The 21,445-nt window shown below is 44.1% G+C and overlaps 3 protein-coding genes across 5 annotated transcripts; 2 read left to right on the forward strand and 1 right to left on the reverse strand.

Moving 5' to 3' along the window:
* The first annotated feature begins 16 nt into the window (after positions 1 to 16).
* dpy30 (dpy-30 histone methyltransferase complex regulatory subunit) lies at positions 17 to 1,339 on the forward strand. Its single transcript, XM_023796286.2, has 5 exons — positions 17 to 109; positions 591 to 631; positions 708 to 755; positions 854 to 996; positions 1,131 to 1,339. The coding sequence occupies exons 1-5, from the start codon at positions 100 to 102 to the stop codon at positions 1,201 to 1,203; spliced, it is 315 nt and encodes a 104-aa protein (XP_023652054.1). The 5' UTR covers positions 17 to 99; the 3' UTR covers positions 1,204 to 1,339.
* Positions 1,340 to 2,156: 817 nt separating this feature from the next.
* Positions 2,157 to 7,898, reverse strand: psen2 (presenilin 2). 2 transcript variants are annotated; one of them, XM_023796277.2, is made up of 11 exons: positions 7,742 to 7,898; positions 7,121 to 7,285; positions 6,826 to 7,019; positions 6,573 to 6,714; positions 6,290 to 6,357; positions 5,887 to 6,107; positions 4,959 to 5,057; positions 4,643 to 4,705; positions 3,567 to 3,686; positions 3,241 to 3,356; positions 2,157 to 2,890 (listed from the first exon to the last, which is right to left on the reverse strand). In XM_023796277.2, the coding sequence occupies exons 2-11, from the start codon at positions 7,250 to 7,252 to the stop codon at positions 2,735 to 2,737; spliced, it is 1,311 nt and encodes a 436-aa protein (XP_023652045.1). In that variant the 5' UTR covers positions 7,253 to 7,285; positions 7,742 to 7,898; the 3' UTR covers positions 2,157 to 2,734. The 2 variants fall into 2 exon arrangements, with proteins under 2 accessions (XP_023652045.1, XP_023652046.1); XM_023796278.2 differs by having other exon boundaries at positions 7,795 to 7,875.
* Positions 7,899 to 8,609: 711 nt separating this feature from the next.
* memo1 (mediator of cell motility 1) lies at positions 8,610 to 21,351 on the forward strand. Of its 2 annotated transcripts, none has more exons than XM_023796282.2 (9): positions 8,610 to 8,991; positions 12,428 to 12,509; positions 12,844 to 12,912; positions 13,309 to 13,421; positions 14,198 to 14,309; positions 15,862 to 16,004; positions 16,576 to 16,652; positions 18,476 to 18,580; positions 19,351 to 21,351. In XM_023796282.2, the coding sequence occupies exons 1-9, from the start codon at positions 8,931 to 8,933 to the stop codon at positions 19,480 to 19,482; spliced, it is 894 nt and encodes a 297-aa protein (XP_023652050.1). In that variant the 5' UTR covers positions 8,610 to 8,930; the 3' UTR covers positions 19,483 to 21,351. The 2 variants fall into 2 exon arrangements, with proteins under 2 accessions (XP_023652050.1, XP_023652048.1); XM_023796280.2 differs by lacking the exon at positions 8,610 to 8,991 and adding an exon at positions 10,758 to 10,993.
* The last annotated feature ends 94 nt before the right edge of the window (positions 21,352 to 21,445 follow it).

Genomic DNA, 21,445 nt, shown 5'->3' on the forward strand with positions numbered 1-21,445 from the left:
TTTCATGGAGGAACCAATGGGAGACACGCTTGTCCCGCGCTGTAATTGGTTGCTTCCCCGCGCTTCTCCGCTTTCGGAACGGAGAAATCAACAGCAGTGATGGCGGATGGTATTGTGCTTCCCTTTATTCTATGAATTGTTTCAGTGAGTGCGAGCGGATGCGTGATCGTATCGTATCGTCTGAATGCATGTTGTTTCCTATAGCGCTAAATTACTTTGATGTTAATTCATAAGGTCACTGATATTTTGCCTAAGAAACCTTTAAAGGGAAAAAACATTCCGCGTTGTTTTTGTAGTTTTATACGTATAAGTGTTCAGCTGCACGGCTCAGTTTTAACGGTGTATATATTTTTATTGATAGTTAATCTTAAAATTTACGAGGATTTCCTAATTGCTAACACTAGCATGGCATTTTTGTCGTTGGTCGTACTACTCAACTGTAGTATTGTTAACGTAAAATGTAATATAGCAAAAACAAAATAATTTTTTTCAGTATGGTTACTATGATAGTAATGTAACGTAGTTGCATAGAGCTAAATCAATGCGTAAGCTTTAAAGCTGAAGTAATATGGAATTGTTTCTCTCCCAAGATCACAACGATATGGAACAAGTCACAGAAGGACAGGCACCAGTGAGTTTAAGTCGCCCGCTACTTAATTTTTTGAACGGCTGTTTTAAACCAACTGGCATATTTCGTTTCTTTAAAGGTTGCAGAAAATCCGCATGCTGAATATGGTCTTTCTGAAAACGTTAAGGTATTGAACGTCCCAAATATCATGAGATTCTGTGACCTATAGTGAGATCTACCTAAACAATGTCAGTGTCTTAACGCAATTTACTATTCTGTCTTCAGAGAATAGCTGAAAACGAGAAGGCCAGCATGGATAAACTTGCCAAACAGAAGGTGGATCTGCAAGCCCTACCAACACGAGCATATTTAGATCAGACGGTTGTTCCGATTCTCCTACAGAGTCTTTCAGTGCTGGCCAAAGAGAGGTAGGTTATAGAAGTCAAAGGTGTGGGAAGGAGGTGGATTTAAATACTCAGTTTGCAGCTGTTGTGTTTGATTTGTTCAGTGCCAGTGATAAAATATTTTTTAAATATCACTGATTTGTCACTTTGTTTTGCAGACCTCAAAATCCTATTGAATTTTTAGCAGCACATCTTCTCAAGAACAAGTCACAGTTTGAGGATCGAAATTAACACATGGGGAGGCAGCTGAAGACGTACTCTGTGGCCGTTTTTTATTAATGAACCACTGCGGCTGTGGTACTGCTAATTACGGTTTTATAATGCATGCAGTGAAATGTAAATTAAAAAGAAGCATTCTGCCACTTAACAGTGTGTAACTGGAATATTATATAAGTGTGCCTGTTATATAGACTTGTCCACACTGAAACACATTATTTTCAAAATGAGTCTGCTGATTGTAGGAATACTTGTATTCACCAGTGTGGTATTTCATATTCCTACACTGTCACAGGGGTTCATTTTAAAGATGAGTCCTGCCTCAAAGTTACTTAGATAATTCTTATGTATTCAAGGTGCATAGTTATTCCTATTTAAAGAATACATAATTAAGATGGTTGCAGATTAGCATGTCTGATCAAGTATCAGCATCACATATGCATGAATTCCTAATTATCTGTTTGTCAATTGTGCTTTAAGTTTGAAAACAAAACTTCTTTGTCATGACATTCACATTTTAAAGAGATCCAACCCCATTACCCTTTGTAGTGGACTAATCCTTAATTGACTCAGTTCTTGGTGAAAAGATCCCCAGATTAGCTTGGAAATGCATTAAACTACCACTTGCAGACTGGTATAGAATAAGCCATGCAAGATTCTCTCCTAGACAGTATGTCACCTGCTAATACAACTGTACAGTAATCGTGAACCAGCTGTCCTGTGTTGTGACTAAATATTGAATCATATTAATGTAAACTGTTCAAAAACTATGTGAGCTTCAAGCACAATTTTTACTGCAGTAAACAGGATAAACCACATGAAGTTACTGAGTTTTGCTGGAATTGCCCTATATGGCTCTGCTGTTGGCTGTACATTAATTTATCAGAATTTAGATCTTTCTTGGCTCTTATTTAGATGACTGGCTTGCAACAAAGTTGTAAACAATAATCCTTGAAGGAAGGGAAAAATGTACTTTAACCTGTTTATTGCAGATGGCTTGATACAGTACATGTCACAATCCACTCAAGAACAACTGTCATTTGTAACAAGTAAAGTTACCTACTAACATATTTGGATATGTGTTTCAATATAAATAGTTTTAAACTTTTAAAATGAAACCTGTGAAAAAAGACCAGTACACTTCAGCTCAGTCAACTTTCACACAGCAAACTTTCTTCTGAAAGTTGTGGTTTCTGTTGTACTGGTTCTCTGTTGCATACATTCCTTTACCGAGATACAGTCCTTTATTACGATTTAGAAGATTTGGGTGTCATGAATTGTTTGTAAAATGAAAAAAAAAAAGAATTTGAGGCATTGCAATTATACAATTTACTTCATTCACACACTAAAATATCCAATGCAGTTCGGGCTTACAATTAAGTCCTAAAGTACTGATATAATATTGATTTTTATACAAAAAAAAAAAAACATTGTAATAGGGTTACAAAACACACACGCGCACACACACTAATGTACAGCTATTAACAAAATCAAACTGTGCGTTGTATGTCATGTCAGTGACCATCGTGCTCCTTGTTGGAAGCAGTCAGATGTAGAACTGATGAGCGGCTAAGCTGTCCATGAATGGCCGGACCAAATTGTCAGTGGAGAAGTAAAATACCAGGCCAAAGGTGATGGAGATGGGGAGGGCTGGTAGGGCCTTTTTGAAGATGGCCAGCAGAAGAAGGGTGAGACAAAGTCCCTAGGAAGAGGGAGAGAAACAGTTCTTAAAAAGTGGAGCTTAACCTCTAACCCAGGGTTATTCAATTCACGGTCCTCGAGGTCCGAGCACTGCTGGTTTTCCAGCCTTCCTTTACCTGTCAGTCAGGTGTGAAGCCTCTGACCAATCAGAATCAGTAATGATTAAACAACTACCTGGGAGAACTGAAAACATGGCCTGGATTTGGAATCGAGGTCCAGAGTTGAAGAACTCTGCTCTAACCTAACAGTTCATTTTCTACTTGCCCAGTACGGACTGTGTTGACTTCACATTCCTGCCAACTGTAAGCAAAGCAGGGCATTATGGGATTGAGACGGGCATTAGCCGCTTACGATGAGAATGGCCACGAAGCAGGCCAGGGTGGTGTTCCAGTCTCCCCCAGTGGCGGCTGCTTTCCCCACCAGCACGCTGTAGAAGATAAAGTCTCCCAGGCCTAATTTTACCCCCCCTGCGGAAAAGAGAAAACAGGCCCTCAATGAAGCTAAGAAGACTCTTCAGTATTTATCAAACCAAAATAATCCCTTAAAATATGGAGCATAATTATAATAGAACACGAAATATGGATGCTTAGTTGCTATCCAGAGGTCACATGGCTTTGCACATAAGACGACGGCTGGCAGTTCTTTGGCAAACTAGGGTCTGTGTCTCAGCTACTTACGTTCCTCCTCCTGCTCCTCCTCGGCAGAATAGGCTCTGCTCCTTCCCACAAACGCCTGGTCCTCGGGCTCCTCCTGGCTCCTCTCCAGGCTCTCTGCGTTGTTCTGGTGCGCCTCCTCGTCTGAGGTGGACAAAGACGGCACATTCAGCTGGGAGACCCAGAGAATGGGTTCCACCGGACTAACCTCCAGAGATGCCTGAAGTGAGCAAATGTGGCCTCTTTGCAGGGGACGTATGGGAAACCGGGGATTTGCACTCTCAGTGGTCTACGTATAAAAATACTAATTAAATATTACTGAGATATTAAGGCAGTCACTCAGTGACAGGGAAGCATGCTGGCTCAGTGGATGCTGTTGCATCACATCTCTGTGAGTGTGTGGTGGTTTCCTGTTCGGGTTAGGTGTCTCACATAGTGTGTGTGCCCTAAGATAGACTTGTGCCCAGACTTACCATAACCCTTCACTGAATTAGCAGTTGAACTATATATACAGTAAAACTGGTCTAAGTCGCCGGCTTGTAACTCGTCAATGTGCAGAAGTCGACGCTCAAGCAAAAGTCCCGATTTTTCCTAATAATGTTTCCTTTAAAATTCCTTGTGTAAATCGCCGCTTGTAAGTCGTCAAATTCCCTTAGTCGTCACCTAAATCCCGAACAACACAAATGAATGGATTTTCCTACCTGTAAGTCGACACCCCAATTGCTGCATTCCCGCCGCCTGCTTGTCACCACGGCGATGTAGAAACGGGGAATCCCCACCTATCGCACTAGTCGCTCCCTGGTCTTAAGTCTCGCGTGTATAGTGTGGTGTAGTAGAGGTATGGTGTCGGCAAAACGGCGAGATAGACATAAGTCGCCGAAGTGTCGACTTAGAGCATTGACGAGATACACCTAAGTCGTCACTTTTAAAGCTGGTCCCGCGAGTGTCGACTTAGACCGGTTTTACTGTACATGCATCTGTGCATATATCAAACATAAGAAACAGGCACACTAACCTTTCATCACAGCATCAAAGGAACTTCAAGCAGATGTTATAAAAGCACGTCAGTAAATCACCAGGAATGAAAAGTGCTCTCTGACCTGTATCCTGATCCCTCTGCTCAGATGACGGTCTGGCCATGCCAACCATCCAGATCATGGCAGCTGGAGGGCAAAAGAGCTGGCATGTGAGCTTCACAGCTACTGGTTTCGGCATGATGTTCAAACCATTCCACAAAACTTAAAAACAGGACCCCGGCAGTGAATCCATTTCTAGAGCAGAGAACCTTCTTCTACATTGGGTGTCAATGAGTGCAGATTTAGTGATGCGATTACTTAGATGTGTTGCCAGTGAAGTGGGAGACAGTAACGCTGCTGGTCCCAGGTGGTGGGGGGGGGGGGGGGGGATCAAACTCACAGGAGTATATGAGGGCAGGGAAGATGGGCTCATTGCGCTCCTGGGCCGTCTCCACCAGCATCCTGAGAGGTCCTTTGGGACTCAGTACTGCGATCAGGTCTGCCAAAAGCAAGAATCTTTGCATCACCTCCTGTTTCATATCCTAGCCCTCATACAGAGCATTCAGACTAAGCTATAACAGTAGGCAAATGCAATTAGGGGATCTGTAGTACAAAAATTGTCTCAGCCAGAGTGTAGCCCTTATGCTTTCCGGGGATTCACAAGCTCACTGTATCCCAGGTTAGACAAGCAGTTGCTGATTGTGTACGAATGATGGGATGGATAAGCTACCATAGTGATCCCAACTGCAAAAAAAATTTAAATAAAATCTTTTTCTATTTCTGGCAGTAGTGCCTTAAGGCAGTGTTTCCCAGTCCAGTTCCCGGGGGGCCAGAGTCAGTCCACGTTTTTGCTCCCTCTCAGCTCCTTGCCAGAAAGTCCACACAGTCCAGAAGGTCTTCGCTTAAATCATTTGTTAAATCACTGCTGCAGCTTTTCAAAAAATTAAATCAGTTTAGTCATTCTCTGCCACTACAATATAAATTCTTTTCGGTTAACTAAATGTTTGTCTGGCTTTTAGGTTTTTTTTTTTTTGTAATATTATTATTATTACTCCTATTATTTGTCTTTTAAAAGTGATTTTAATGTCTTTTAATTAAACGTATCCTTCTGCCTTTGTAAATCACATTGAACTGCGTTTCAATTGTGCCATATTAATAAACTTGCCTATCCATGTTCACCCTAACAGGAGCTGGAAGGGAGCAAAAACATGGACCGTCTGGTAGGAAGCTTGAAGGGAGCAAAAACATGAGTTTGTGGGTCCCCGAGGACCAGATTGGGAAACACTGCATTGAGGAATTTCAAACGATGCAAGGACGGCCTTTTTTACCATAGATGGAGATGGCCCCCAAAATGACCCAGGCTGACCACTCGGGCAGGTACTTGATGAAGACAAGGGCCATCAGGGCGCTGATGACAATGAGGTAGGCCTGCTGAAGCTGCAGCGGACCCTTCCAGTGAATGCAGATCATCCCCACCGCTCCGAAGTTCCAAATGATCATGACCAATGTGGGATAGTCCATCGCCACATTGTAGGTCTTAAACACCTCCCTGCAGAGTGTGGCGATCGGGGAAGGGCACGTTTAAGTCGGCGGTTTAGAATAATTTATTTAGAATAAACAGAAAAGTTAGCAACTCCAACCAAGGTTTGCACAGACAAAAAAAATGGACAATGACATATTTTCCTACATAATCGCAATTCTGTATTATCAGGATCAGAATAAAAGGCTCACCCCAGGTACATGAAGCTAAACCAGAACAGTAACATCAGGGATGAAAGAATCAGCCACCCATGAATGAACTACAGCAAAAATAAAAAGACTCTAGTGAGTATATACATGTATATATAGATATCATCCTAAATTTAATGTCATTTAGCAATATCTATACTATTGAGCCAGCAATGCAGCATGAAGTGCCAGAAAATGTCAACTATGATTAGCCAGAACTAAGGTTAACTCTGTTTGCTTTATGTTAAATATGGCAGCTGCGTAAAATGACTTCACGAGGTCTGACCTTGTAACAGCGGTACTTATAAAGCACGACGAGGAAGATGGTCATCACCACGATGACGCTGATCATGATGATGGTGTTTAAGACGGAATTGAGGAGTCGCTGGCCTACTGATGGTGTATCTTCAGTGAAAGGGGTGTATATCCTGCCAACGTAAACCACAAACAAATCATTCTTCCTATTCAAAACGACCCAGCGAGAACATGTTTTCTGGCATATTCATTTTATGGATTAAAAAAAAAACAAAGCTACATACAATTGCTGGCCATTCTTCTCGGTGTAGAAGCTGACTGACTTTATTGTTGCCACGACGACCACCATGCACAGTGTCACAGGCACAAAGAGCATGATTACATGCTTGGCTCCATATTTGAGGGTCAGTTCCTCATCCTCACTGTCTGCTGCAGATTCCCCTTCCCTCGCTCCTCGGGCAAGTCTTGCTGAGGCACCCTGGCAGACAGTGAAACAGAGTACCAGGCAGTTACAACAAGAACAAACCAATTCTTCCTCAAAAAATATCACACTGAGCCATCCACAGGGGAAACACATACTGTTTTGTTTTCTGTGACAACTGGTCCTGGAAGTTCAGAGTCTTGAGTGTATGTTGCCATGGTTGGACTGTCAGTAGTGACCAAGGCTGTTCTCTCATTATAAAACTCCTCTTCGCTATCCGAGGTATTCATGAATAGATGGTTCACGAAGACCACAACTTACAGCTTAAAGGAAAGAACGGAGACCAGGCAAGAAATTATTTCATTACACACCTAAATACTGTACGTTCACGAAATGGAGCAGTTTCGATAATTTCATACTAAACAAATGATATATGTATGCCTTATGTCGCTATGTAGTTATAAATAGTGGGAAATCATTAAGATCTATAAAAAATATATCCACGCCTAGCGGCATACAAATGATCCATGTTATGTATAAAATATTATTTTCGAGATCGTTTTGTTTTTTACTACAATACAATACAATTTCCAGTAAAGTACATTACAAACTGACAAGATAAACATGGGTACATTAGCTACCAGGACCGAAATATAATCTACATTTGCTCATGTGACGTACACCAACACTTTAGCTAACTACTTCATTATTCGGACTAAGTGAAAGCTGATTTCTATGTTTAAATTGTGGCAATAAAGCGTATTTAAAAATGTGCCAACCTGCCACTGCGGACTGCAGCTTGACATCGATAAGGAAAGAGCAAGAAATGTACCGTCCAGTTGGATACTGGCGAGCAGCGCTTTCACTTCGTTTAAAGAAAGCAGGAAGTAGCGCATCAGCTGATCGCGAAGGCAATCACGTGACAGCGGAAAACCCCTTTTATATAAGGGAGATTGGAAACTTCTATAAAACGAGTTGGATTAAGAGAAGTTAACATTTACCGAGAAACGTTTCATTATTGCCATAGTAACATGGCGATAGTCATGTTCTCAGGATTATTTGAATATTTCTAATGTCTGTTCATTGCGTAAATATATTACAGTGTCGCAAAATCTTATTGAATATTAGATTGTCTAAATACCCACTGTACATGATTCCCATACAAGCTCTAAGCGAAGCCAAAAGTTTTGCATTCATTATAACGGTATTTAACTCACATGTACCTCTCAAGGTCTATAAATATATAGGCCTTAAATATAGCGTGGGAACTGAAATTAATCCAACAGAGCGATAGCTTTAAATCAGTGACACGTTTTCACAAAATTGCAATTTAAAAATGATTCTGTAAAAAAACTGTAAAGAAAAGTGTTATATTCCAAACGAATATCAATACCTGCTATATTTGTTCATCAGGAATAAATATTAACACTTTATCATTGATTTTTTTTTTCCTTTCATTAACCTGACGTCACCACGGTAACCTTTCTCCTTGATCTTCCCTGTGACCATGGTGACAAAATCAGCCAATAGGGTTTATTACTATGTTCCCGTAGCCACTCCACGTAAACCTCGTTACCTGCCTTCATCGCACGACGAATAGGAAGAGTCCTACACATTTTCAGCCAATGAAAACTAACTTGTCACTGCACAGGCACGGTAGCCGACTTATGCCAAACCAGTTACCGGCGAACAGTACTCTTGTATCATTAAATTCATGCTGTCCTAGGCTTTTGTTCTTGTCTAGCTGAGCTCCAGACAATCTTTTGTTTTGACTTCGGATATTTCCGTTTTCTTTGTGCATCCCACGAAAACCTGCAAACACTGTATTTTGAATTAATCCTTCACTTTCTTCTTGGCCCCCCTCTGATAACAACCCCCAAATTTGTCCGTTGCTGGTTGGCTGCCTTTATATTTTTGTGCTTCTCTCCGTGCTGTTAACTGACCAAGATAGGTGGCTCGGGCACTAAGATGTCGAACCGAGTGGTGTACAGAGAAGCAAGTCACGCCGGCAGCTGGTACACCGCCTCAGGTAGACCCGGGGACAACGGGGCACAGATTTGGGTTTTTTTTCGGGCCACGGTCTGGAAAAGTAGACTTGACATCTCATGGGTGGCGATCAGCTGGCGTTGTAGCATCAGCAAAGGACGGGAAGGGGGGACGAGATTGGCTGCAAACGTGTATGATTTCTCTCCCTGATGCTGTTAAGTTTCTTAAACGTTTCGCACGTGTAGATGGTATCTAATAAACCTGGGAAAACTTTATGTACTGTTTTGGCAGTTAAGATTTTAGATTTATCTTCTAATCGTGGCTGTTTATTCTTTCTTGCGTCCTAGCTAAAGACGCTGGAGATCCTGCCTGGCTGCTGCCGTTTGCTAATGCTAACAGTGCAACCTCTCCCCGGGGAGGAGAGACTTGTGTGGGGTTGCTTAGTTTTCCTAGGTGGTTATCCGTGCGTTAACCGATCCCTCCCGTTAGTTGTTGGTATATAACCAAACCGTGCCCAGATCGGGCATTAAATAAACTCTGTTCAAACTTCCAGTAGTCAGTATGACACGTTTCGCCAGATGTTTTCTTAGCATTTGTTCAATTAGGTGGAAGTCAATCGACCTAAGAATCAGGGGGATGCATTAATGAATGTGTTTTGCGCTTCTAAGCCGCTATGTTTGGGCTTATCCGGTACTTTAATCCACCGTCAGGTCCATAGAAATCGCCCGTCTCAAATAGAAGAGATGTGGCTGCCCGGTTTTCCGCTATGCTGGGGCCTGGGTCGACCGCGGTAATGTCGCCGGCTTTCGCTCCCCACAACCGAATCACCTTCCGTAGCTTGGAGAAGAACTAACTAGGTAACTAGTCGAACTTTCTCGGCACTGGCCGATGCGTTGTCACTCGGTCGGTAACAGGGAAACGGCTGCTTTGTAGCCGCCAGGCTAGCGGGCTTCTCGGCACGGAAATGGCCGCACAGCTTACTCCATCCGCAGCTTGCCTGGTCTTTTGTCCCTTTCGGAGACAAAAAAAGAAAAGCTTTAGCATGCATCTGAGGGGTTTCAGGTTGCTGAGAAGGTAGGTGTGACCCTGCCCGGAGAGAGTCACCTGCATGTCGGTGCAGATGCGGCCAAGTCCGACTGCTTGCCTGCATGCTTCAATTATTTCTAACAGATCTGCGAGTGCAACTGCGACGCATGATGAGGTTTTTACCCAGATCAAGACAAACTCATATGTAATTAAAAGGACAGCGGCGGAAATGCGTGTCTACGCGTGGTTTGTAATACATTACCATCCTTCTGCGGTCTTATTTTTGACACTGATTTTTGGATCCACTGATTATTCTTTTTCCATGAAAGATACTTCAAATAGTTAGTCTCATACTTTCGAGCCCATGTTCCAGTATCTGCGGTTTCAATTTAATTTCTCAAGATGGACTTTCCGAGATATAAATGTACTGATGGGTATTGGACATAGACGTAGTTCAGCTGGTAGCAGAATGTAATTAAGACAATAACGTCCGTCAGGCCAGAAAAAAAAAAGACCCGATCTGTATGCATGTGAATGTAGGCGTTTGCTGTGTGGCTTCAGTCAAAGTACTTTACTTATTTCGTTCATCGTTTGAATATAGAAGATAAGGTGCAGATTTAAACCCTTTTGGCTCCGTGCTTCCATGACTCTTCATGACAGTTAAGTGATTAGCCAAGTGGGGGTATGTGTGGGGTGGGGAGGGGTGGGGGCAGCGTTGTGGAAGGGCGAGTTGAGCTTCCTGCCTTTTGCCAGCCTTGATTGATGGGTCTTTGGCCTGGCTCTGGGAGTGTGTTTTTTTTTCTGTCCTGACCTGTGTGGGCCGTGGGAGACATGTGGGCCCTTGTGGGCCCTTGTGCTTTGCTGGATTAGCGTTTGCTCCGCCTCCTTCCCAAAGGCACCTTCCTGCTGCAGTCAAGCGCTTAAAATGGTTCCCAAGCAGTTATCAGTACAGTGCGGAGCTGGAGTTTTGTACCCCAAGACACTCAAGGCCAAAGAATTAAATAGGGTGACTGAGGCAGGTAATGTGACCCCCCTCCCCCCCGGCCCTGAGTGATTATTAGTAAGCTCGGTGTGAGCTTACCGAATGTTCTGCTCTGTTATTTTTGCAAGCTCCTCCTGCCTGGAATCGATGGCTTTCGGGTCGTGTGTTGCAGCAGAGGTGATGTTTAGTATGGTTCCGTTGACATCTTAGGTGACTTAAGGGTTCTTAAGGATTCTTTGTGTGGCACAGCAATGTGGACGGTGCTTTTTTCACTTTGCATCAGGGGTCTTTTTTTGTTCTTGTGACATGGGAAATCTGGCTATTGACCATGCCTCTCAACATGCAGCCCAGCATCACCGTAGTCTTTACCGGGTAACTGGTCAAAAGAATTGCATTGGAGACTTCTCTGCCAATGGTGGAAACCAATATCTCAACCCCCCCCCCCCCCCCCTCCTTGGGTGGGATTCTCTTAAGTCTCCATTCACCATCTTGTCCAGCACTTCGTGATTTGGGCTAAACTCGGCAGTGATTGATTGGCTTGTGATGATTCCTACCCTCACCTGCTTCTGGAAGCATTAATATTAGCCATTTGTAAATTGCACCTCTTCAGAAGCTTGCCAGGCTTCGCCCTGCCGTGTGGATTTCTCTGTGCGTCGGGGGGGCAAATATTAAGTGTTGCAGCACATGCTTTGCTGAAAGGTGTGAGAGACATCTCCCCCGCTGATTTAGTCATGTGGTTTCCACTGATGCATGGCTGTTTGTTTGTTTATGCGTTTGGCAGCTACATCATCTGTGTCGCCCGAGTTGGATCTATGCTTTAGTTGCTAATGAAATTCTTCTGCGTGCTATTTTAAGAAATTCACACGCACAGTATCTCCCCTCCCAGACCAGATAAATGCCAACTGCTTAATTCATATTCCCTTGCTAGTAGGGAGGAGGGAGGGATGTGGAACCTGGATGTGAGAATGAGTTAACAGCACAATGGCAGCTTTCTGTGGGGGGAGGGGGGGGGGGGTAGTGCCTCCCAGTGGCAAATTCACAAATTACGCTTTATATACTTTGTATGCTGTACTCATTTCTGTTACCTATTTATACTTGTATATTCACATTACATTTTATATTTGAATAGCTTAGCTGTTGCTGTTGTTGGTTGGTCTTGTGTACACGTGTTGCATTTTTTTTCTACACTTGTTAGATGTCAACTCCGTTTTGTTGTCATGTATCTGTACTTCTCAGTGACAATAAAGTTGGACCTACATCTGCATATCGGCTTTGGTTTCTGTAGCTGATCAGCCTTATAAATTTCCCTGCGCTTTCCCTTGTTCCCCATTGTGATTTGTCCAGTGCCGGGTTGTAAATACTTGTAGATGTAGATAGTCGGGATCTTCGTTTTCCCTGGCTTCTGAAAAGGCCAGCAAGATAACAGGAATAATATCTATCTGTCTGTCTTTTTTTCTCCTTCTCCCTGCAGGAGCCCAGCTGAATGCGCAGTTGGAGGGATGGCTGTCGCAGGCGCAGTCCACTCTGCGGCCAGCTCGGGCCGTCATAGCGCCGTAAGTCATGCGGAAGGTCTTGCCCGTCTTCCTGTAGCTGGAAAGGCACTACCTGCATGCAACTGGATCATCTTCTGTCATCTTCGCTAACATTTTAATGGTCATTGGTACGCAATATGCTACTTGTGTTCTAATGCTATGATAGGGATGATTCCGGGGTTTCTTAAGAGGGGCCAGCCTTGTCGATAGCCGATGATGTGATTGGCTGGTGCCCTGCAAGGGTGAATTAGCTTTCAGCCAGAGCCAGTGCCCCTGCAACCCCCATCCCCACCATGCTATGGGAGTCAGTGTGAGGCAGGTAGAGTCTCTCAGGCCATGTCCTCCGTCTTCACAGGCATGCTGGGTACACCTACTGCGGAGCGTGTGCTGCACATGCCTACAAGCAGGTGGATCCCACGGTCACGTGAGTGCCAGATTGCAAGTCCGTTAGCTCTGAGCTTTGCTGCTTTATCATATTGTTGGGTAGATGAGTGCATTATGGGTAAAAAAAAAAAAAAAGTGCAAAATTAAATGTTTGGCTCAAGGTAAGGAATAGTGCTTGGGTGCCACGCCATCTGCCCTGTGGGAGACAAGGTCTAAAATTGGTGATTCAGGGAAAGTTTTATTTACCCATCTCGACTGAGACCAAGAGCAGATAAAGCGGAACCACTGATGTCAGCATCTTTGGGCGGGGCTTACGACTGGCATGGTGTGCGATGCCTCGTCAGCCCAGCCACATGGCATTGTGGCATCTGCAGTTTTGGATTATTCCGGAAGCGTGTATGTGTGCCTATGAGCTGAGTCTCTGGTTCCCCCGCAGCCGGAGGGTTTTCATCTTGGGTCCCTCCCACCATGTGCCCCTGTCCCGCTGTGCCCTGTCGCCCGCTGAGGTCTACAGAACGCCTCTGTATGACCTGAGAATTGACCAGAAGAGTAAGAGCCCCACGCCTCACTTCACAGTCCTACCTAAACCTGTCGGTCTGCAGTACCAGTTAAAAGTTTGTACACACCTACAGATAGAAAGGTGTATTGGTATTATTCTCTACATTTTAGAATAAAGACATCAAAACTATAAAATAACATATGCCTTATGCACTGACCAAGTATTATAAAGAAAAATTGTTTTGGCGGGCAGCTCTGTTGGTTGAGACTCAGAAGGTTGTTAGTTCAAATCCCATAGAGAGCGGAGAGATCCCCCCCCCCATTGTGCCCTTGAGCAAGGCCCTTAACCCCAATTGCTCCAGGGACTGGCTGACCCTACTTTCACCTTTACGCCAGTTTCATGAGGTGGCCTCCTGGGATGCTTTTCCACCTATCCTGAAGGAGGTCCCACGTATGCTGAGCAGTCATTGGCTGCTTTTCCTTCTCTCTCTCTCTGGTCAGACTCCTCCAAAACCATTTCTCCTGTGTTTAGGTCAGGTGGTCAGGTCATGTGATGTGACATCACTCTCCTTTGTAGGCAGCTTGGCGTGTCCAAACTTTTCACTGGGACTGGCTGATTTCAGCCTCGGTTGTGTTGTTCGACAAATGCAAGCTGAAGGCTCTGAGAGGCATGGGGATCGTAGGGGAGCCATGACGACTCGGGCGTTACCGAGGCGATGAAACGGCCAATGTCTGCCCGCTGCCTTCAGACTGGCCTCCTCATTCTAGCAGGAAATGGGAAACATTAGCAACGTTTGTTTTTAAATGAACCATCCCTCCACTTGTAGTTTATGCTGACCTCTGGAAAACGGGCATGTTCGAGAGGATGACTCTGCCGACAGATGAGGAAGAGCACAGCATTGAGATGCAGCTCCCATTCACCGCCAAAGCCATGGAGAGGTACCATCTCGCGGGGGGTGGTGGTGCTGGGGTGCTGGGAGGCAGGTCATGCATTTCAAAACACAACACTGCTTCCTAACAGCCATTTTCACAGCTGTGTCTCGCTGAAAGGATTAGAATTGCTTATTAACACGCTGACAATCCTTGTTTTTTTTTTTCTTTGATTTTTTTTAAAAGATTATTATTTCCTCACTTGGCTGGCACTTTTTGTTCAAAGTGACAGTAATTTTACCCTTTTACAGCTTGTTTGTTTTTTGTTTTTGTCTCGGGCATTTGAGGAAGACGACCAAACAGCCAGGGCTTAGAAGCCGCTACCCTGTTCCTGATCCTGGTCCTTAGTGCCTTTGTCTGTCATTCTGTCACTAAGTGCCCACTGGCGAGTTTCACATTTTGAGATGTGTGCATGTGAGAGATGCCAGAACCAAGCAGCTGCAGGGCGTGTCTTGGCCGGTCATGTGGTCTTGGCACAGATGCTATGAGGTCATCGGCTATGGTGGGGGCCAGGTAGCGTGATAGCGTGTTCCAGCCAGCCAGCCTCTGTAGTGGTGATCCTGTATCGGGTGCTTGGCATGGGGGGGGGGGGGGAGGCTGGAATCTATCCCACAGGCTACAGGGCATAAGGCAGGGGTCCACTCCTTATAGGATGTAAGCCCACTGCAGACTAGTCATGTCAGAAAGTCACTGAAATGATTGAATGCACTGCAGGTTCCTTTGCCAGATTGTCAGTACAGAAGTACAGGGGGTGCCAAGAATTCAGCAGTTTCTGTGCCAAGGACGGCTTCCTATTCTCTCTGGTTGGTATTATGTGCTAACAGACTGTGCCATTGTTCCCTTAATCTTAGTACAAGAATATCTGCAAACAGCATCTTAATGTTGATGTGGCACTGGGCTATTTTAGTTGTAAGTCTCTCTGGCCTGTTGTATTCTGTTGTTACCTTTTTTTTTTCCCACGTTAGTAATATTTAAGCTCCTCACCTCCAGCTCGTGCAGAATTTGAACTGCACGTGTCCTCTTACCAAGTCAAACAGCGTTGCTCAGTCTCTCTGTGCCTTGCAGCTGATTGGTGTTGATGGGTGAACATCATTTATAAACGCTGCCTTCTTTAAATCGCTTTGATTTCAGTCAGATACAGTTCATTTACGCTCTTATATTTCCCAAGACAGTTTAAATTGTTTTAAGTTGTGGGGAATTCCAAGGTCCTTAACCGCTACGCCCTCTGTTGGCATGTTGGCATTCTAGTGTGCCAAGGGCAGGCTCACGTGGCATAACAGCCGTGCACAGGGGTGGGGCTATGAGGCCACCTCATTAGCAAGTTGCCCAAGAGCCTGTCCCTGATTGGCTGCTTCAGCCTCAGTGCTGTGAGCCACTCAGGGTTGACTAACATGCACTGCTGATGCATCCATTTTATTTGTGGTTTCTCACCATAGCCTTGCTGATTTGATGTTTCCTTTATATTTATTCAGAACAGATTCAGGTCAGGTTCCCTGCTGAGTGGGTGTGACTACTTGGTTATATATTCCCCCCCCCCCTCCCCCCCATTTTTTGTTCCCAGCCATAAAGATGAGTTTTCCATTGTCCCAGTGCTGGTTGGTGCCCTGAGCGAGTCCAAAGAACAGGAATATGGCAAGATCCTCAGTAAATACCTGGTGGACCCAGCAAACCTGTTTGTGATCTCGTCTGACTTCTGCCACTGGGGTGAGTTGGTCCGGGCGTCTGGTGCTGCTGCTCGGTATGATTCTGTCGGGTGATTAAATACCTGTTATCACACGTTGCCACCTGCTGTCTGTTCTGACGGGCTGGTGAAGTGGAAATGATAATAATCAACGCTTGGATAAGATGTGACATCCAGGGATGTCACTAGAGATTTATGAAAGGGGAGGGTTTGACGGAAAATGGCCAAAATGAAAGAGAAAAATAACACAGCCTAAAAACAGCCCTAGGGACACCCCTGCAATTTATTTATTTATTTATTTTTAAATAATTTCAAGATGAGCGGAAGTATTACCATGTAAAAATAACAAAATTCATTACTTCCAACATGAGAATGTGGCTTATTTGAGAGCTCTCTCTAATCTAATTCTGTGTTCAGTATAGCATCGCTGAAACGAGCTTCGCTTCATATTTACTCTGTTATGTGAGACAGTATCATTTCCATGAATGGGTTCAGTTGACCCATACAGTACACTGTGAATGGCTTGTTGGGGCACATGATCACTGCGAGACATTTCAGGAGCAATCGGATTTAAACGCATCTCTCTTCCTAAAGGGCAGCGATTCCGTTACACATATTATGACGAAACTCAGGGAGAAATATACAGATCCATCGAGCATCTTGATAAAATGGTAAGACTGTTGACACACCTGGTTGGCTGTTTGTCTTTTCAGGTGTGACTGAATACATTATTCTCCAGTGATCCATTTGAGTGAATATCGCAATACAAATCATTTTTTTTTTTAATGCATTCTGTAGTGATGGTGGGAATTTCTCAGATGAGATCTCTGCCATCCCTTGTTCTCCTCTTAGATAGTCTTTGGGGGAGGTTGGACATTAAGGATACGCTCAGCTTACTCCAGGAATCTTAAACACTGAAAGTCAGCGTGCATGTGATACACCTGGATGCTGGTGGATGGGCCCAGGGTGGTGGTGGGGGGGGATGCTTTTTTTGGGGGATGTTTTGCTAAAAACCTTGAGACAGGGATGTGTATCACTAAATGAAATTTGTTGATAATTTCTCTGGAGTAAATGTCAGTGAATAAAGATAAAGTCCATTTTAACTGGGGTGCCTTAAATTCGACAAGCTTTCTTGCTAACTGAAACACCCAGCTTTCCGATACAGCCCCCAATACTGGCTATGCCAGTCCTCTATCATGGGGGGAGCAACCATCCGGATTAACAGTTTTGTTTACATATTGATTTCTCATCAGTTGATATCACTTCTTGTTCAACCCCCCCGCCCCCCAATTTAAAGAGTTATTTCCTGTACGAACAATGACTTCTAGTTGTTGATTATTTAAATACAGTGGTACCTCAGAACTTGAATTTATTCCGTTCAGAACTCCGGATCGAATCCTAAAAAGTTCGAGTTGTGATCGAATTTTCCCCATAAGAAATAATGGAAAACCAATTAATTGGTTCCCAGCCCCAAAAAATTACACCTAAATATGTTTTTTTTTTTTTTTTTTAAAGCATTTAAACACAAAATGAACTGGATAAAACAAGAAGAGCATATACTGTACTAAACACATCTAGGCACATTTATCAAAACAGTAATTTGTAAAGTAAGAAAATAAATGTATCCAAACAATGTGTCCTGCCCCCGATCGTCTGTTCCTTCCGTGTGCCACGCCCCCTCGTTAACCCCGTGTGGAATCCCCGTGTGATCAGCTGTTTCTGGTTCTCGTCATTAGTCCTCTGTATTTCGTCCGTGTTTCAGTTTGTTTCCCCAGTCCGGTCATTGTATTGTCCGTCTGCGTTTTGCCTGCCTTACCTGTAATTAAACCCCGTATTCCCCGATACCCTGACGTCTGCGCCTTTGTCTCCGTTCCGTCCCCGCTCGGCACGACAATATTATTATAATTAAACGTATTAATGGTTTATTATTAATAGTAAAATAATGAATAAGAAATCTTTATTTTTAAATGTATTTTATTATATAATAATAATTACTGTTACTGTCTATCATTGTCTAAATGTATTTTTACTGTCTATATGTATTCAGCTAGTGTAAACATGCACAATGCTATCACAGGGAATGCGAGGCTCAGACTGAAGCATTACACTTTGTTTCTGCTGAGAGACTCATTTCCCCGCGCGACTCATTTCCCCGCGCGACTCATTTCCCCGCGCGACTCATTTCCCCGCGCGACTCATTTCCCCGCGCGACTCATTTCCCCGCGCGACTCATTTCCCCGCGCATAAAAGTTCACGGTTTGACTTCTGAGATTCAGATCGAGCTCTAGGTCATTTTTTTTCAAACTGGTTGGTTTGACTTTTAAGAAATTTGAGTTCTAATGAGTTCGAGAACTGAGGTACCACTGTAATAATAAAAAGGTTATATTGGTGTCCCATATCCAATGAGAGAGAATAGAGCAAAGGAGGACTCTCCGCTGTATTGGGAGTTCTTGACAGTCTTTTTTTAAAGGTGTGTCTTCCTCCTCTTTCCAAGGGTATGGGCATCATAGAGCAACTGGACCCTATATCTTTTAGTAACTATTTAAAGAAGTACCACAACACCATCTGTGGCCGTCACCCCATCGGAGTTCTGCTAAACGTAAGTGTGGCCCCGGCGCGCTGCGTGTCAGCATTCGGGCCCCTGCCTCAAGGGCCTTACTCTTTGGCTATCAAGAAAGAAGAGTTTGGGAGGGGGGGCCACACGTGGTGCAGTGGATAAGGTACTGGCTCCTACATCTGGGGTTCTGGTTTCAGATCTGCTGAAGGCCTTATTATGGGGGATGGTTTGAGGCGGGTTAGGATGCTTTGCCTGTCGTAGGGAGGTCGTTGGTTCAAATCCCAGGGTCAGCATAGTGCTGCCATCATCGGGTCCCTGAGCAAAGTACTTAACTCCCAGGGACTGTCGGAGCTGGCTTCTTTAGAAATGTGTAAAAGCGTGTGTCAAATAAATAAAATGTAAATGCATTGTAACAGTTGACCACCACTTTTGACTATAGGCCAGTGAGTATTTTGTAGACATGACAAAGTCTACCAGGCAGCTTTTGATTTTGATTTGATCTCTAATGGTTACAGTTCCCACGTAGAACTGTGTTTGAAGGGGACGTGAGTAAATGAGCTGGAGTAAATGCAGCAAACCTCAGTACCTCTGGTATAATCCACTGCCTGACTGAAAAACCCCTGACTAATTTGAATCATGTCCCCCCCGCCCTCATTTATGTAATCCAGGATTTCCTGTCATAATGGTGGAAATTACCAGGCTGGGGCTTCCAGTCCAGGGTAGCTGTGGCCCAGCAGCTGGATGCATTGACCCGCCCTTTGCTTCCTGTGCTCTCCCAGGGGTTTAATGCTGGCGTGTGTTTTGCGCTGCAGGCTGTGACTGAGCTGCGGAAGAACGGCACAGATATGAGCTTCTCCTTCCTGAACTACGCACAATCCAGCCAGTGCAGGAACTGGCAAGACAGCTCTGTCAGTTACGCGGCGGGGGCCTTGATCGTCCACTGAGGGGGAGGGGGGGCCCCTATCTCTTCACTCCATGTTGCCCTGTTACCCAACCTCATCCCCCTCCTTCAAAAAAAAAAAAAATGACTCCCCACTTTTCCAGGGAGTACTTGTCCAGCATGGGAATTTCTAGCCATGTGAGGCTTGTCTGAGGAATTTGGCCCCCCCTTGGAATGAGCCTTCATCCTGTTGGTTAAATCTGCCATTATGATATGCATTATCATAATGTGTGTGTGTGTGTGTGTGTGTGTGTTTCTCTCTTTATGCTGGAGTAGAGTGAAACATGGGGATGGGGGAGCCTTGTAGGAACATGCCAGACAAATTCAAAAGGGGAGGGGGGCGAGTACAACTTGTATATGTTTGCACTCTGCAGAACTGTGCTTTGAAAATAGGTGGAAGATCATTTGTGGTGATGGTACAGGACGTTCTTCAAATGGATTGGATCTGGAAAGAAGAAAACAACATTATTTACTAACGTTATATCCTTTTATAAGCCAAGAAGTGCAGTGTAGGTAGCCAAAATCGTACCATATAGACTTATTATGGCTGTTACGGGCTGTTCAGGGAAAAGCCCTATAACGCTGTGCTGTATATTCCATATACCAAAAAAGAACATTTTTTGACTTGTCTTTTTAGCCCATTTTTATTTTCAATTCCTCACCATTTTTCTTGTTTACAATAATGTTCTTCGACATCTAACTATTATTAGCAATGGCATCAATCTTAGCCTCTTTAGTCCTCTCCCTTTTTCATTTATTTGTGGTGCCCGTCATTAGTCCTCCAGAACTGCAGAGTGTGCTGGTGTTCACTAAGCAGGCACTTTATCGACATACCAAGGCCATCATTGCAGGTTCATGGGGGTTTTACTTGTACAAAAATGTTCTTAGGGCAGAACAAAAAATGATTGTTCAAAAACATAACCAATCAGATTGTAGAGGATGTGGGTCCAAGCCACTAGAAGAGGAGGGCCAACTAATCTTGGGTCCCGTCTCCACTAGTTGCTTGGACCCACCTCCTCTACAATCTGATTGGTTGTCTCTCTGAAGCAATCATTTTTCATTCTGCCCTCAGAACGTTAAGTAAAGCTCCCACAAGATCATTTTATATGTTAGAAAGGTGGTTCTTTTGGACCAGAGCAGGCACCACAATTTTAGTTTTGTGTTATGTAATTGTGTGAATTTAACCAAGAAAATGCAGAGCGTTATTGGTTCCATGCACTGAGATGGGGCTGTGACTGCAAGGTTCACTGCATGCTGGGTTTCCTCTAACCAAGATCAACCTCTGGATCGATCCCCTTGGATGCCAGTGTTTGACGCTGTCGGTTCAGCTTTCTATTGGTGGGCAGCCAGCATCAATCAGAATGAAGAAAATCAATTGTGAAATTTAAAGGATAGTGCATTTGTGCCTTCAATCATCGTTGTATGTCCCACTGGTTTCCTCGTTGGTGGTGAACCGGTAACTGTACCACCACCAATCATCTCACTCCTCTGTGACGTCTGACCATCTGAGTTGTTTTTTTTTAAATCCAGTACGCTCTCTTGTCCAATGTTTTGAAGACGCATCTGACCGGAGAGGGACTGCATCAGCGACTTTGATGTGGTGCAGACTGGGATTTCGCACTGCACATCCTGCTGGGGGCCCCTTGTGCTTCTTAGTATTTTTTTATTAGTTTTTTTTTTTTTTTTGCTAGTTGAACAACGTAGTCTGTGCTTGAAGTCAAGAACCTCCGGTTTGTTACTGTCGACAACAAACGTTTCTGAAGTGCTCCAAGGTGGAGTCTTATTAACTCAGGTTCAGCTGATTCAGCCTTTTTGTTTACCCTGCTCACTACAATAAGAAAAATGGGGAAAAAACAGTAAAACTCTGAAAATACTTCTTTGGTCTTGTGTCTCTTTGTTGTGTCTTCTGTTGACAAACTGGAAAGCTGAAATTCCTGCATGCCATCTAAACTGTTACATTCTTGTTC

Source organism: Paramormyrops kingsleyae, chromosome 3 (assembly GCF_048594095.1).
Source record: "Paramormyrops kingsleyae isolate MSU_618 chromosome 3, PKINGS_0.4, whole genome shotgun sequence".
NCBI classification, from domain to species: domain Eukaryota; kingdom Metazoa; phylum Chordata; class Actinopteri; order Osteoglossiformes; family Mormyridae; genus Paramormyrops; species Paramormyrops kingsleyae.

Bases quoted from the DNA above. Each gene is read 5' to 3' on its own strand.
- dpy30 (XM_023796286.2), top strand. The intron at 756-853 runs GTATTGAACGTC...TTCTGTCTTCAG, and splicing joins GTCTTTCTGAAAACGTTAAG to AGAATAGCTGAAAACGAGAA. The intron at 997-1,130 runs GTAGGTTATAGA...TTTGTTTTGCAG, and splicing joins TCAGTGCTGGCCAAAGAGAG to ACCTCAAAATCCTATTGAAT.
- psen2 (XM_023796277.2), bottom strand. From the start codon at position 7,252: ATGAATACCTCGGATAGCGAAGAGGAGTTTTATAATGAGAGAACAGCC. The intron at 6,108-6,289 runs GTGAGCCTTTTA...CACACTCTGCAG, and splicing joins TTTAGCTTCATGTACCTGGG to GGAGGTGTTTAAGACCTACA. The intron at 2,891-3,240 runs GTAAGCGGCTAA...CCCTCTTCCTAG, and splicing joins GCTTCGTGGCCATTCTCATC to GGACTTTGTCTCACCCTTCT.
- memo1 (XM_023796280.2), top strand. From the start codon at position 10,900: ATGGTTCCCAAGCAGTTATCAGTACAGTGCGGAGCTGGAGTTTTGTAC. The intron at 12,913-13,308 runs GTGAGTGCCAGA...GTTCCCCCGCAG, and splicing joins CAGGTGGATCCCACGGTCAC to CCGGAGGGTTTTCATCTTGG. The intron at 18,581-19,350 runs GTAAGTGTGGCC...TTTGCGCTGCAG, and splicing joins CCATCGGAGTTCTGCTAAAC to GCTGTGACTGAGCTGCGGAA.